This window comes from Pan troglodytes, chromosome 3, assembly GCF_028858775.2.
Source record: "Pan troglodytes isolate AG18354 chromosome 3, NHGRI_mPanTro3-v2.0_pri, whole genome shotgun sequence".
NCBI lineage: Eukaryota > Metazoa > Chordata > Mammalia > Primates > Hominidae > Pan > Pan troglodytes.
Window position 1 is genome coordinate 143,543,860 of NC_072401.2, and position 13,384 is coordinate 143,557,243.

The 13,384-nt window shown below is 35.5% G+C and overlaps 1 protein-coding gene across 22 annotated transcripts in view; it reads right to left on the reverse strand.

The window, feature by feature from the left end:
• Nucleotides 1–13,384, reverse strand: part of INPP4B (inositol polyphosphate-4-phosphatase type II B) — an 811,274-nt gene that overhangs the window by 49,939 nt on the left and 747,951 nt on the right. For all 22 annotated transcript variants that reach the window (XM_001142120.7, XM_024356306.3, XM_054683404.2 and 19 more), the window contains 2 exons: nucleotides 10,866–10,978; nucleotides 6,751–6,905 (listed from right to left, as the gene is read on the reverse strand). In XM_001142120.7, coding sequence (XP_001142120.2) covers nucleotides 6,751–6,905; nucleotides 10,866–10,978 — 268 coding nt within the window. The remainder of the gene's footprint in view (nucleotides 1–6,750; nucleotides 6,906–10,865; nucleotides 10,979–13,384) is intronic.

Consider the following 13,384-nt stretch of genomic DNA (forward strand, 5'->3'; position numbering starts at 1 on the left):
CTCACCTCCAGAGGTGGGGCTCCTGACACATTAATTACAGGATATCCTAACTTGCCAGTGAAAGCTGTGGGAATTCAGAACTTAGACATTCTCTAGTTCCACAAACTGAGTGCTGAGTGCTGCTCTCTGGGGGCCCCGGATATGCACTAACCCCGACTCTAAGCTAAGTTGTTTCTAGATTCCCCGATGCTATAGCTAGGGCTCTAGCAAGATTTCCAAACCCTGTAGCCCACTAGCCCACTGTCACTGAGAGACAATTTAAGCCTTTTAGAAACCAAATGTTAATCCTGAGACTTTTTTCCTAAGACCTCGAAGACCAGGAGAACTTCCCCATTTTAGCAATATCCAAAGATGCACTTTTAGAGAAAAATGTTTTAAGGAAGAACGAGCAGGGTAGATAGAGATGGGGAGAGTGTAGAGAGCAAGGGTAACATTTCTCAGCAGAACACTTCATGCCCACTGGGTGCAGAGACTTTAAGTAAGTCATCTCATTTATCACAACACTCACAAGAGGGCAATGGAGCATCATCTCGCCTTCACACATTAGGAAACTGAGGCCTTGAGATTAATTAATGGGTCCACCACTGCACAGATAATTAGTGTTAGAATAAGGAATTAACTCCAGGTCTTCCTGGATTTAGAAACCTGTGTTTGTGGCATAAGTTAAATGTATTTGTTTCAATTAGATTCATTTCCATTGTATTATTTTATTAAGTTAAAATGTATGTTTCACATCCTTCTATGTCTAGGCACTTAGTTAATAATTTTGGGAGTTGAAAGAAGTGGTTGACTTGGGAAGGTGTGGATAAAGCTGATGGCTGCTCTGTACTATGGCCTCCACACTCACAGGGTCTCAAGTTGCTATGACTGGAAAACAAACACTATCAACAAAAGAAATTATGGGAAAGAAATAGACTTCAAAATCATCATTTTTCTGTCAATAGAATGCTATGACAATCTTGTCAGGCATGAATATAGGAAGAAGATCGACGAAAATTAGCACATACATTTTGTTCAGGAAGTTGAAGTCCTTTGTAGGCCATTCTTTGATTTCCCCAGAAAGATCAGTTCTCTTTTGGGGTTTATAGTGGATGGCTTATTAAAAGCTACTTGCTCTAACATGATTTCTAAGATGTGTATTCTTTGCAGTATCTTTCAACTCACCTTCAGCTGAAGTAAAAACATCCCAAATAAGGTCAATTTTCATGTTTTTATTAATAACCCTGAGATGAAGGTGACTCTGTCTCTCAGCTTATTCCTGTTATTTGCTGCAAATACTGACTGAAGTAATGTAGCAAACACACCACTGAAACTCTCAAGGGAGGAGACAATACTTAGCAATCATGGAAAAAGTGTTCCCAATTACGATGTTCCCTACAAACACATCCCTTTCAAGTAGTCAAAAAATAGCACACCAACATGGCACATGTATACATATGTAACAAACCTGCACGTTATGCACATGTACCCTAAAACTTAAAGTATGATAATAATAAAATTAAAAAAAATAGCTGCAAGCTTCAATTACCTATGCTTACAATGCTTATACTTCTCTTTAATATTTGAAATAGGATATAATATGAAATAATAGCAGCTCTTCTCTAAAAGTACAATCAAAAACAAAGAAAAAAATAAGCTCAAGTGGAAACAAGACTAAAGACAAAAGGAAGAAACTTTATTATTTCAACAATAATTGAACTAAATTACTTAAAAGTGAACCCTATCAGGGAGGAAGTCATGCAAGTACATCTTTTACTGACATCAATTGGTTAAGAGTCATTTACTTATAAAGCAGAATACTTCATAAATTATGCTCCCCCAACAGATAAATTACAGGTGCAACATGTTGAGAATATGACATTTGATAAATGAAACTCAATAAGGCCAATGGGCCTTTGAAGTCTCTTATAAATTCAATATTTACTGAAATAGAATGACTAAAGCCCTGTATTGAGAGGGTGATACATAGGTATATGCTGAAACTTACCCTGAGTCTTCTTACTAATGGCATATTAACTATCCTAATTTTAAGGAGCCATGACAGATTGAGAAAGTGACATGGTATAAAACAAAAGACAATTGAGAACTATGGTGTCACATTACTACTTTGTGTAGTCATCATCCTAGAGTTCCTGTTAAGGAAAAATAATAGTACAATGGTATTTTTGTTTTAATTTACTTTATAGAGGCATTAAATTTCCCTATACAATTATTTTTTGTTCAAATATGACATTTTAAAATCCAGTCAAATTTATTATTGTATTTTAATCAAATATAAGTTTGATTAATAGGAAGTCTGAAAGTTCCTACTAAAAATGCTTTCTGCAAATGCATTGGGACAAGACAGCTCTTAGCATTCCATGGAGAGTCCAAAACTGAAAACTGAATTCTGATAAAGTATTCTCCCTTTCTTAAAAAAAAAAAAACCTGCATATTATTAAGCCACCTTTGTGGTACAACTTGTGCCATAGGTGATCAAGGTAGAATTTTGCAATACACATACATTTCAAAACTCAAGGAAAGGATAGACATACCAGGTTTATAGTCTTGTCATAATGTCATTAAAATCAATTACTGATTTAAATTAAAATTGGTTTAAATAAAGTAGACTTTAGTCAAGTGGTTCTCAATCATGGTTCCTCCCTAGAAACTAGTATGTGGTGGGACTTTGCCTTTAACAACAACAAAAAAAAGTTTTCTAGATTTCTGATGGGCCGTGAGGGTTAAGAATCACTGTTTTGGTCTTAATGATACAGGCAACCACTAAGAGATCCTTAGAGAGTCAGATCACCCAGACACCTTGTGTTTAATTTTCTAATCTGAAGAGGCATTTATGCCATTTCATCAAACAGATGGTACCCGAAAGCCCCATCAGGAGTGTGCAGCTGAAAGTAATACTGGATAAGTAGAAAAAAAGGAAGTCTGAATTTTTTGACAATTGTACAAAGGGTGGATTCAGGTGGTGAGCTGAAATGGTTTCTATTGTTTTTGAATTAGGATAATATTTGCCTATTTGTTTTTGAATTAGAATAATAAGACTTTTACTTTCATATTCTGCAACTTGTGCTTATCAATATGCCACAATCAAGTGATAACTTCATATGCTTAATTTAAAATGCTTATGTATGCACAATACCACCAAATACATAGGACCCGAAAGTTTTAGAAACCCATGTCATTCACGTATTCCTTTATTGTATATTTATTGAGAAAAAATATATACTATGTTCACTGGGTACTGTTCTAGGTACTGGAAATATAGTAGTGCACAAAGAGAAACAAAAATCTCTACCTTCAGAGAGCTGCTTCTTGTGAGGGGATTTCTGAATAGGAGCCAAATGGAGCTTTATTTATTTACTTTCATTTATATACCTTTGCTCATCGTAAATAATTTGAAACTGCTACAGAGATAAGCACAATACAATAGAAAATACTTAATATAGATAAGGACAAAATAAAACTAAATAAAGAGTGATATGATAACCTTGGCGAACTTTATTTTTCCCTTGAGTTTTTATGATGAAGAAACCTTGGTGAATTTTTAAGAAATCCAGAGAAAATAGCCTGGAAGTTGATTGGAGTAATTTAAAGGTAAAATAAACTGCAACTGATGTTAAATAAAATTAAAAGTTGCAGTAAATTCAAAAACATACAAATCAAATTCCTTTAAAACACTGATTTTTAAAAATCCAGAGTTGTTCCCCAGAATGTCTGTAAAGTTCTTAAAAAATTAAATCCTGGGACCCACCTCAGATCTTCTCAATTATAATCCATGTGAGGTCTAAACATATGTATTGCGTTTTAGTATAGGACATGTTGTTTTATTATAAAATTGAACCCAAGATGATGATAACTTAAACTACATCTTGATACATTTTTAAAAATAGATTTAAGGGGTACAGGTGCATCTTTGCTACATGGACATACTGCATAGTGCTGAAGTCTGGGCTTTCAGTGTAAACGTCACCTGAATAGTGTACATTGTACCCAACAGGTAGTTTCTCATCCCTCACTCCCTTCCCATCCTTCCACCTTTTAACACACCAATCAAACATATGTATTTTTTAAATTTCCAGAGGTGGTTCTGATGTTCATTTAAAAACCACTGTCTGAAGGGTGGGACTTGCTAGATGGCAGAGTGAGGAGCTGGGCAAATCTGCTTCCTCTCAAAAAACTCAACTGTAAAATATTGTCAGAATCCAGAATTTTGGGACCCCAGTAATCAATCAGCATTAAGCAGTAACTTGAGAAATGTTTATTCATGAACCACTCACTGTTGCATGTGGGGTAGGAAATTTATAAGAGTTATATGTATAAAAATATCTATAAGAAATTTCTAACGTGACTTCTTTATCTTAAATTCTGTGATTATTTCTAGATACACATTAGCATCAAAAATGTTTATAAAAAACCTATTCAGGGATTGTGATGCTTCCATAATTAACACAGCATTTGCAAACACTTGCACATTTTTAAAGTGCTATTTAAAGAGCTGATTTTCTTAAATAGGGAAGGTACTGCATTTGAAACCTTATTTACAAGAGCTGCCAGGACGCTTCATTTTAATATATGCTATTGTAGTCCAACCTTATGTCATAAAATATTCACAAACATAAAACTACAAGGATCATAATTAGCTAGATTATACTGCACATGGAAAATCAGAGTATTAACATCACAGCCCTTGATTTTTTAATTTTTTCAACCAACATCATTTAGTGATTACCATGTGCCAAACATTGTTAATTCCTGTACATTGTATCAATTCATTTAATCCTCGAGACACTCCTAAAATGGAGCTACTATTACCGTGTCTGTTTTAAAAGATGAGGAAACTGAGAAGTACAAGAGGTTGAGTAATTTGCCCTAAGGCACTAAGAGGCAGTGAGAGACTAACTTGCCTATGGGTAATGTATGGCATATAGCCTGGATTCAAATTAGCTGGCTCCCAAACCTCATGTTCATATCTACTCTGCTGTGTTGCCAGAGCTTGTAAACCTATGAGCCTGTGTTGTAAGGCAAAATACCCAGAGGGAAATGAAGGCAGTTATTAAAGAAAAGAACTCATCTTATTTTCTTTAAATACATGTATACATACACACAAATACAGGCCAACACTCACACTCTGGCACGGTCCTCATATACAGACAAAACCAAAAGAAGAAGATCACCAGAATACTAGGGATTTGAAGTTAAGCCTTTAGTGTTTTAGATTAAATTTCTAGTGCCTTACCTTAAAAACACAAAAATGAATCATCACAAATGCTATATCATGAGCAAATGTATTGCATATATAATGTCAATCATAGGCAATACCAAAATATATTGTTCTATAGTATAACATGTCTAGTATATATATAGACTTTATTTACCAGTTTGAATTATTTCATGTCTAATTTAAGGGTCCCCTCTTCTATCTTAAATAAACAGGCACACCAATTTCATCTTCCAGAAGATTTGTTACCTAAATCAGTTTAGTCCCATGGTGTACCTGACCTATAATATCATGCATTCCTGCATTTCTCACCAAGCACCTTTGTTCCATCTATAGTGACATTTGTGTTTTTTCTGCAGATTTGAAGATTTCATACTTGAATTTGGTATTTTACCATTAGTGCTGAGATATTATTTTTTGAAAGAAGTTTTTATATCAACCAAACATGTTGTATATGGCTGAGATGTTCATGTCAGGCCTCTAAGACATCCTCACACATTTATCAAAAAATTATGATAGAGCTCCACGGAAGAATGAAAACGCCAAGAGACATGAAATGGGATGAAATACAGAACTTCAGAAACCTCTTGTTAGTGAGAAAACATAGAGGCATAGAACAAACACAAGCAAACATCAATGTCACCAATGAAAGACTGCAGCAGTTAAAAGAAAACTGATAGCTAATGGCAGGCTAGATAAGAAGCAGCCTTCTCCAGTGAATCACATGACATTCCTTTCTGGGAATCCACAGCCTGTCCCATGCTTCCTAGTGTGCTTCTGAGCTAGGCTTTGCAGCAAAGAGACAATTTCATTTAACTTTTTAATTAACGTGTGTCCTTGCTGATAGACACTGTGAATGAAGCACTTTTTCCTTCCCATTACGGCTTAGAGTTTAGATTTAATTACTGTGGAAATGAATCAAGAAACATGACTTCGGGCACAGCATTTTAAATGTCGGCAGAGTAACCATATTAATTCTCTATTTTAAAGTATCAGTGTCATCCCATCTTCATGATGAGTGATGTGAAAATAACTTTAGAAAGGAGGTTACTGACCCAGAGATTCTGTGGGCCATGGGAATATCACCTATTAGTTGTAATTTGGAAAGCTTTTGTTTGGATAATGAGTTAGTTTTATTTTGCAAGTACTCATAAATACTTATGCATCATGAAAACTTGCTCTTACAGTGTTATATATGAGATTTTTGGGGCCCCTTAACTTGAGCCAATGAGCTAATAAAATATGTAATATCATATATAATCATGCATGTCATCAAATGTGTACACAGCCACATTTTCTAAAAATGAAAAGTTTAGAAAAGTAGCCTAAAATGAGTAGGGGAAATATAGATAGAGATAAAATCATTATACAGGTGGGGAAAATTATCTATCTCTCATGTCATAAGCTATAAGCCATGAAAATACAGTAAAGTTCTAAAATATTTAGTCCTCCAATAAAATATGTATTTTGAAAAAAAAATAAAAACAACTCAAAATGACCTTAAAAGAAAAAAACTTGAAAAACATGTGAGATACCTTCTCATGCAATCCAGCGCTCGGATAAAGAAGTCCTTGTGTAACTGGTGCTCATCTCTCAAGATTGAGCATTGTTCAAGTGTCACTGACATCGATGTCCTGTCTTTGGCACTTTTACAACAGGTGAAACGAATACCATTTAGTTTGCGGCAAATCTGTAACATATGTAAAAACGAACATTTCTTGTTCATTTGTAATACCGTAAAGTGTCGGCCTCCTCTAAACACTTCTAGTCTAAACACATCAAATATAAATTTGGGTTTCTGTTAGTTTATGATAGTCAATTGGTTCAATAGGTCTCATCAAATGTAAAAGCATTACCTTTTCGTTTCAAAAGCCAACGCAATGGACCCAATTTATTTCTTTGTACATGAGGCATGGAACTGTTGAAGCCATATAAGATGTAAACTATCCAGCAGAGGACGCAGCACACTACCCAAGGGGGGTGCCTGGTCTGCAGTGTATGACAATGCTAAACTAATCCCATCTCAGAAATAACACCGTCATTGTAAAGAGGAAAAAACAAACAAACAAACAAACAAAAAACTATATTCCCTGGATCAAACAATTGATTCAAATCGTATATAGCTAATATTCTCTTATTTTTCATTTACGAAACATTTGCTAGTCTTGGCTTTATGTTATGAGATTTTAAACATCCTCATGGTGCCTCACAACAGACAAGGGAACTACTCATCAATACTAAAAAGGAGAACAATAGAAATGGCCACTGTTTATTGCAAATTGACTGTGCTCTAGGGTACAACACTAAGAAATTTCATATACATTTTCTCTTTTTAATAAACTTCACAGGGGCGGGGGCACAGCGGCTCATGCCTATAATCCTAACACTTTGTGAGGCCAAGGCAGGAGGATCATTTGAGCTCAGGAGTTTGAGACTAGCCTGGGCAACATAACAAAGCCTCCTCTCTATTAAAATAAATAAATAAATAAATTAGCTGGGCATGGTGATGCATGCTTGTAGTCCCAGCTACTTGGGAGTCTGAGGTGGGAGGATTACTTGAGCCTGTGATCATGCCACTGCACTGCAGCCTGGGCAACAGAGTGACACCCTGTCTCAAAAAAAAAAAAAACCTCCCAAATTAACAATAAAAGTAAATAAATAAACTTCGCAGAACTCTAGAGGAAGGTATAATTGTTTTCATTTTACAGATGAGGAAACGGAGGTTTAGATGGGTTAAGTAACTTGCACATAACAGAGCAGAACCAGGATTCAAACAGAACTCTACTTAAGTTCAAGAATCAAGTCTTTTAACTTCTGTTATGTTCTGTTTTCCTCTATGGTTCTTTCTTTTTGTTATTCTGATTTAAGTCAGAGAAAAATCACTGAGCATCAATACTCTCTTGTCTCATTGCCTTATGAGTAATAGGGGAATCATTCCATTCCTTTCTCTTCTATCCCATGGTAGGGTTCTAACATGAGATAACAATAATCAACTTCGGCATTACAATGCTAATCAGTGTGCATTTAAAATAGATCTAATGTGATATAACAAAGGTCTTCTTTATTATCTGTCATCAAGCAGTCTTTAAAAGTTGTCCGCTTTTAAAAGAAGGTAAAATAATATAGCTAATCTAGAATTTATTACCATGTTTTAATTGTGATTCTTAAACTTGAATTTATACATCACTATTAATTCAGACCTTTGGTACTTCTATTTCCAATATAAGTGACTAGAAAAATGTGAGAGCATGATGTCTCCATACAATCTTTTTACATCTAAAAAATTCTAATCCTTTCAAATAAATAGTATTTCATTTTTAAAAATTCTTAACTATATTTATAATAATAAAATAGATCATAATGGCTATTTATGAGATATGATTTTCAAATTGAATTAATATTCCTTAAAATTTATTGTTACTATCATATGCACTTGTCCTACTTAGAATATTTAATGTTCTAAATTTAAAGTCTAGTGGAGGTAAGGGCACTTCCATCAGAGTACACAGGTTAGGCCTTGATTTCTACAATACCTGAACTATTGATTTAACACACTTGATTGTCATTTGTCCTCTTTAAGTCTTCACTTTTACTATTTAAACTTAAAGAAGAAAAAACCAAATGACTTTATTTTTATTTTTACTTTTATTATTTTTGAGACGGAGTCTCACTCTGTCACCAGGCTGGAGTGCTGTGGCTCAATCTCAGCTCACTGCAACCACCAACTCCCTGGTTCAAGCGATTCTCCTGCTTCAGCCTCCTGAGTGGCTGGGATTACAGGCATGTGCCATCACGCCCGGCTAATTTTTGTATTTTAGTAGAGACGGAGTTTCACTGTTGGCCAGGATGGTCTCCATCACCTGACCTCGTGATCCGCCCACCTCGGCCTCCCAAAGTGCTGAGATTACAGGTGTGAGCCCCCACGCCTGGCCACTTTATATTTTTCAATTAGAATGTAAAACATTAACTAAAGCAGTATTTCATTAAATAGATTTTAAAAAGGAAGGAAAATAAAATAAAAACAAATATTAACAAAATATTTTTGGAAAATATCAAAAGGAATTACTGTATTTATTTTAAAAGTATCATAAATAGGCCCATGATTTACAAATAGAATATTGAAACTGAGGCATTAGCTAACAGAAATGCTACTAATCATTCATTCAGTGGTGAATTGTGAGTAAATCATATTTGGTCAGTATACACATTTCAAAAAAATATTTTAGAAATGTGTGGGATTTATAGGAAAACTTTTTCATACGTTAAAATGGGAAATTGCATATACTAAAATATACATTTGTGTTTATACATGTGTATCCTTAATCTATTTACATAACTTCACAATGTACATGACACATTTATATGTTTGTAAATCATCAGATGGCATGAGTATCAAACTATCTTCATGCCGTCATGTTTTCAGTAAAATAGAAAACCCAATTTATGACCTACCATTGTGAAATTTTTGTTAGAATTAACAACCGTAGTGGTCTTAGAAGATACAAAGAGCAGCCACACTATTAAACACAACCTTCATGTAATACAGTATGGTGCTAAATGGAACCAGTGTAAATGAGCTGCCTGAAAGTGACATTTCATATTGTTACCTTTGACGTTCTTCCCTGGGGCTCCAAGAAGAAAGGAAGGGAAACTAAAGAAGCTTTCCTCTGCCTTGCTTTTGGTAAATTATTTCATATGGGCTCATGGTAAATTATCCATTCCTTTTTCCCAGAAGAAAGTAAGTGATATTGAATTATAATTGAAGCACTGGAAGTAGGGGAAAACTTTCTGTTTTAAATGCTATGGCTAGAGAATGAATAGAGTATGCAAGAAGCATGGTTAACCTGAGCTCCAAATTATAAGAGTAACACTGCAGAAACTGCAAACATGGCATTTATCATAAAGATCTTTAACATGTACCTTTCCTGATGGAAGGATGCATTCCTAATGAAAGGATGTTTGGGTCTGAATGTTTAACACAATTCATAAATTTCATGTGAGCTATGCCTCAACGGTTACCAGATAAGAGCCTTAAAAATACAGGCTTTTTTTTTGTTATCTCTAATTCTTATAGAAACCTGGGGTGAGAACACAGGCAGCTCTTTTACCCCAAGGGCACCATTAAATAAGAAAGAGCTATACAAAATATAGTTCATTACCCCAAGAGCAATCCATCAGTAATGAATTCTATGCCAACATCTAAATTAACAAACACATTTATAAGCTCATTAACTGAACAATATGTCCAGGAGCCTTATTGAAGCTGTGAATCGGAGACCTGATAACCACATTCTGTTGAAACCATATGTCTCTAAAGCAGCAGTTCAAAATCCTGGGTGATACAGGCAATTGACATTGCAATACGCAACATCAAGAAACTCACAGACACTTCCTCAGAGTGGAGAACACATCCAAGGTTGGTAAGAATAGCAAGTGAGCAAGAGTCTTTCTTAAGTGCAGCTTCTTCTATCTTATGTTCTAGTCTATGGATAGAACTACCAACAAGAGTAAAAATGCCTAATCCATGGACTAATAGAAGATGACACCTGGTAACCCAAAGTGCAGAGGTTGGACCCTGCACAGTAGAGAACTGATAATATTTGCTGGTTATGACATGGCAGGAAATAAGATTTGACATGAGAGTGCTTACCGTTGCAGCCAGCCACATAATTTCTACATTCTTTCTTTTTTTGGATTGGATATTTTGAAGGAGATTTTCTAGTAATGCTTTTAAATCATTTTGTTCCTGAAAATGTGAAATATCTGAAGGGGGAAAAAACAAAGGAGAAAAATAAAATGAGACAGTGTTCACATTAAGCTGCCCATGGAGGCTTTTTCAATACATTTATTTGCAAACACAACTTTTCTTTTAGGCAGGGTCTTTCTCTGCCTACCCAGGCTGGAGTGCCAATGGGGCCCAATCTCTGCTCACTGCAGCCCAGCCTCAATTTCCCAGACTCAAGTGATCCTCCCAACTCAGTGCCCAAAGTGGCTGGGATTACAGGAGCACATCACCATGCCCAGCTACTTTTTGTATTTTTTGCAGAGACAGGGTTTGGCCATTGTCACCCAGGCTGGTCTCAAACTCCTGAGCTCAAACAAACTGCCTGTCTTGGCCTCCTGAAGTGCTGGGATTACAGGCATGAGCCACTGCACCCAGCCTCAAACACAATTTTATAACAACAAATATCATTTGAAGCAAAGGGTGTCTGAGGATAACCATACTTATTAATTTATCTGGTTTTTTCTTTACTTACAAATATGCTTAATTCTCTCATTCTCTATTCTGTATAACTATGGTAATATCAAGTGGTCCTACAGTACTATTTTACCAGCATTTTGGACAAAGATGTTGGCTTCTGTCTCACTTTAACGAAAGCATAAGACATAGATGTCATGAGATATAACTTTCCTTTTTTTGCCATTGAGTAGCTAGTCTGAATCAAGAGAATATATTAAATTGAACAACTCAGGGGTGGGAGAAATCTGAAAGTTCAAATAAGACACATGAAATCAGTTGCTATACAGCAAGTGTCCTTGAACTCGGCACTATTAACTTCTTGAATCAGGTAATATATTGCTGGGAGGAAGACCATACTGTGCATTACAGGATGTTTCACAGCATCCCTGGCCTCTACCATTCGCATGCCAGTAGCAGCTTTCCCAAGGTAACAGTAAAAACGGCCTTCAGACACTGCCAGTGTCTCCTGACAGAAAAATATATCCTGCTTGAGAACCAGCGCTATAAAGAAGTACAGATATGACACGGAAAGAGGAAAAACATGAGGCTATACTTCACAGTATGAGATAATTGGGTAGAAAGCAGGAAATGACACTGGTTGCTCAGATTTCTGCATACTAACAACTAAAGCATGGGTAATAAATGGCATACACTTTATACTAAAAACGGAGACAATGTACGTTATGACCCAAATGTCCCCAAGACTTGGTGAGATGGGATTCAATATTATAGTGATAGAAACAAAAAGACTGTCTAAGTGAATGGTTGGTTAAGTACTGTATAGTATGAAAATACACTCTACTGTTGAATCCATAAACTGAGAGATAAATTCCTGAGAGCTTTAACTGAGGCTAAAAACAGGAGAAAATAAGACGGACTACAACTACGTTACCAAGTTTCACTGAAGAAATAGATGACGTCTTCCTTACAAGTTCACAAAAACTGACACAAATGAATTTTAGTAGTAATGAGGCTTTGTACTTTTTCAAATTTGTACCAGATGTTGCAGTTTAGCAAAATAATATATCTGAATAGTTCCGGTTTGTGACTTTAGCTCCAGAGGAGAGAGGAAGTATCCCAGTGAACTATACTAGTGATATATATCTACAAGCAGAAGTGGTTGGTAAGGTGGGAATTTCCATTGAAAATAATCATATCTCATCTTGGATTTTATGACCACAGAATAGAGGAAGGTTAGGTACAATTCAGATAGATTTAGGGAAGTGAGGTTCAAAACAGTCATATAAAATATATGCATGATTCCACTGAATTTGTTTCTAAAAGAGAAAGTTGTCAAAAGTCATCTTTACTATATAACTACAGATGATTCTCATACAAAAGAGAAAGTTTGACTGAAGACATCGCATTGTGAGGTAGAAGGTTCTCTGATATACAGGAATTTTAACAGGACACAGCCCAAAGATAGCCTAAAGATAAAGGAAAGGAGGCCAAATATGGAATGCCTTGAAGGGAGTTATAAAATCAGACCGGGACTTGGTGGCTAATCAAAGAAGGTAAGGACAATAAGGTTGCTTTTTAATTTATAATCATGGCATGCAAGAAATAAGAAGTCAAGTCCACCATCACTGCTTTTAATGTTGATAAATGGCAACCAAAACAAACCCAGGGGAAGCCATAAATTAGAATTATAAGCAGCCATTAAAAATTATGTACAGGTATATCGGTGACATAGAAAGTGTCCTTGACATTGCTGAAAAGAAGAATTGGCCAGATTAATGAATAAACTTATTTGTGTAACAATGTGTGCTTGTGTGTGTGTGTGTGTGCACGTGCACATGCATGCCTGTGTGTATGTTGGCTTCTCTTGGCATATGTATATAGGCAGAGTGAAACATTAGTTTAGATATTAACAGTGGCCATCTTTAGGCTGTGCAACTTAGTGTAATGCTTCAACTGCCTTTTCATAT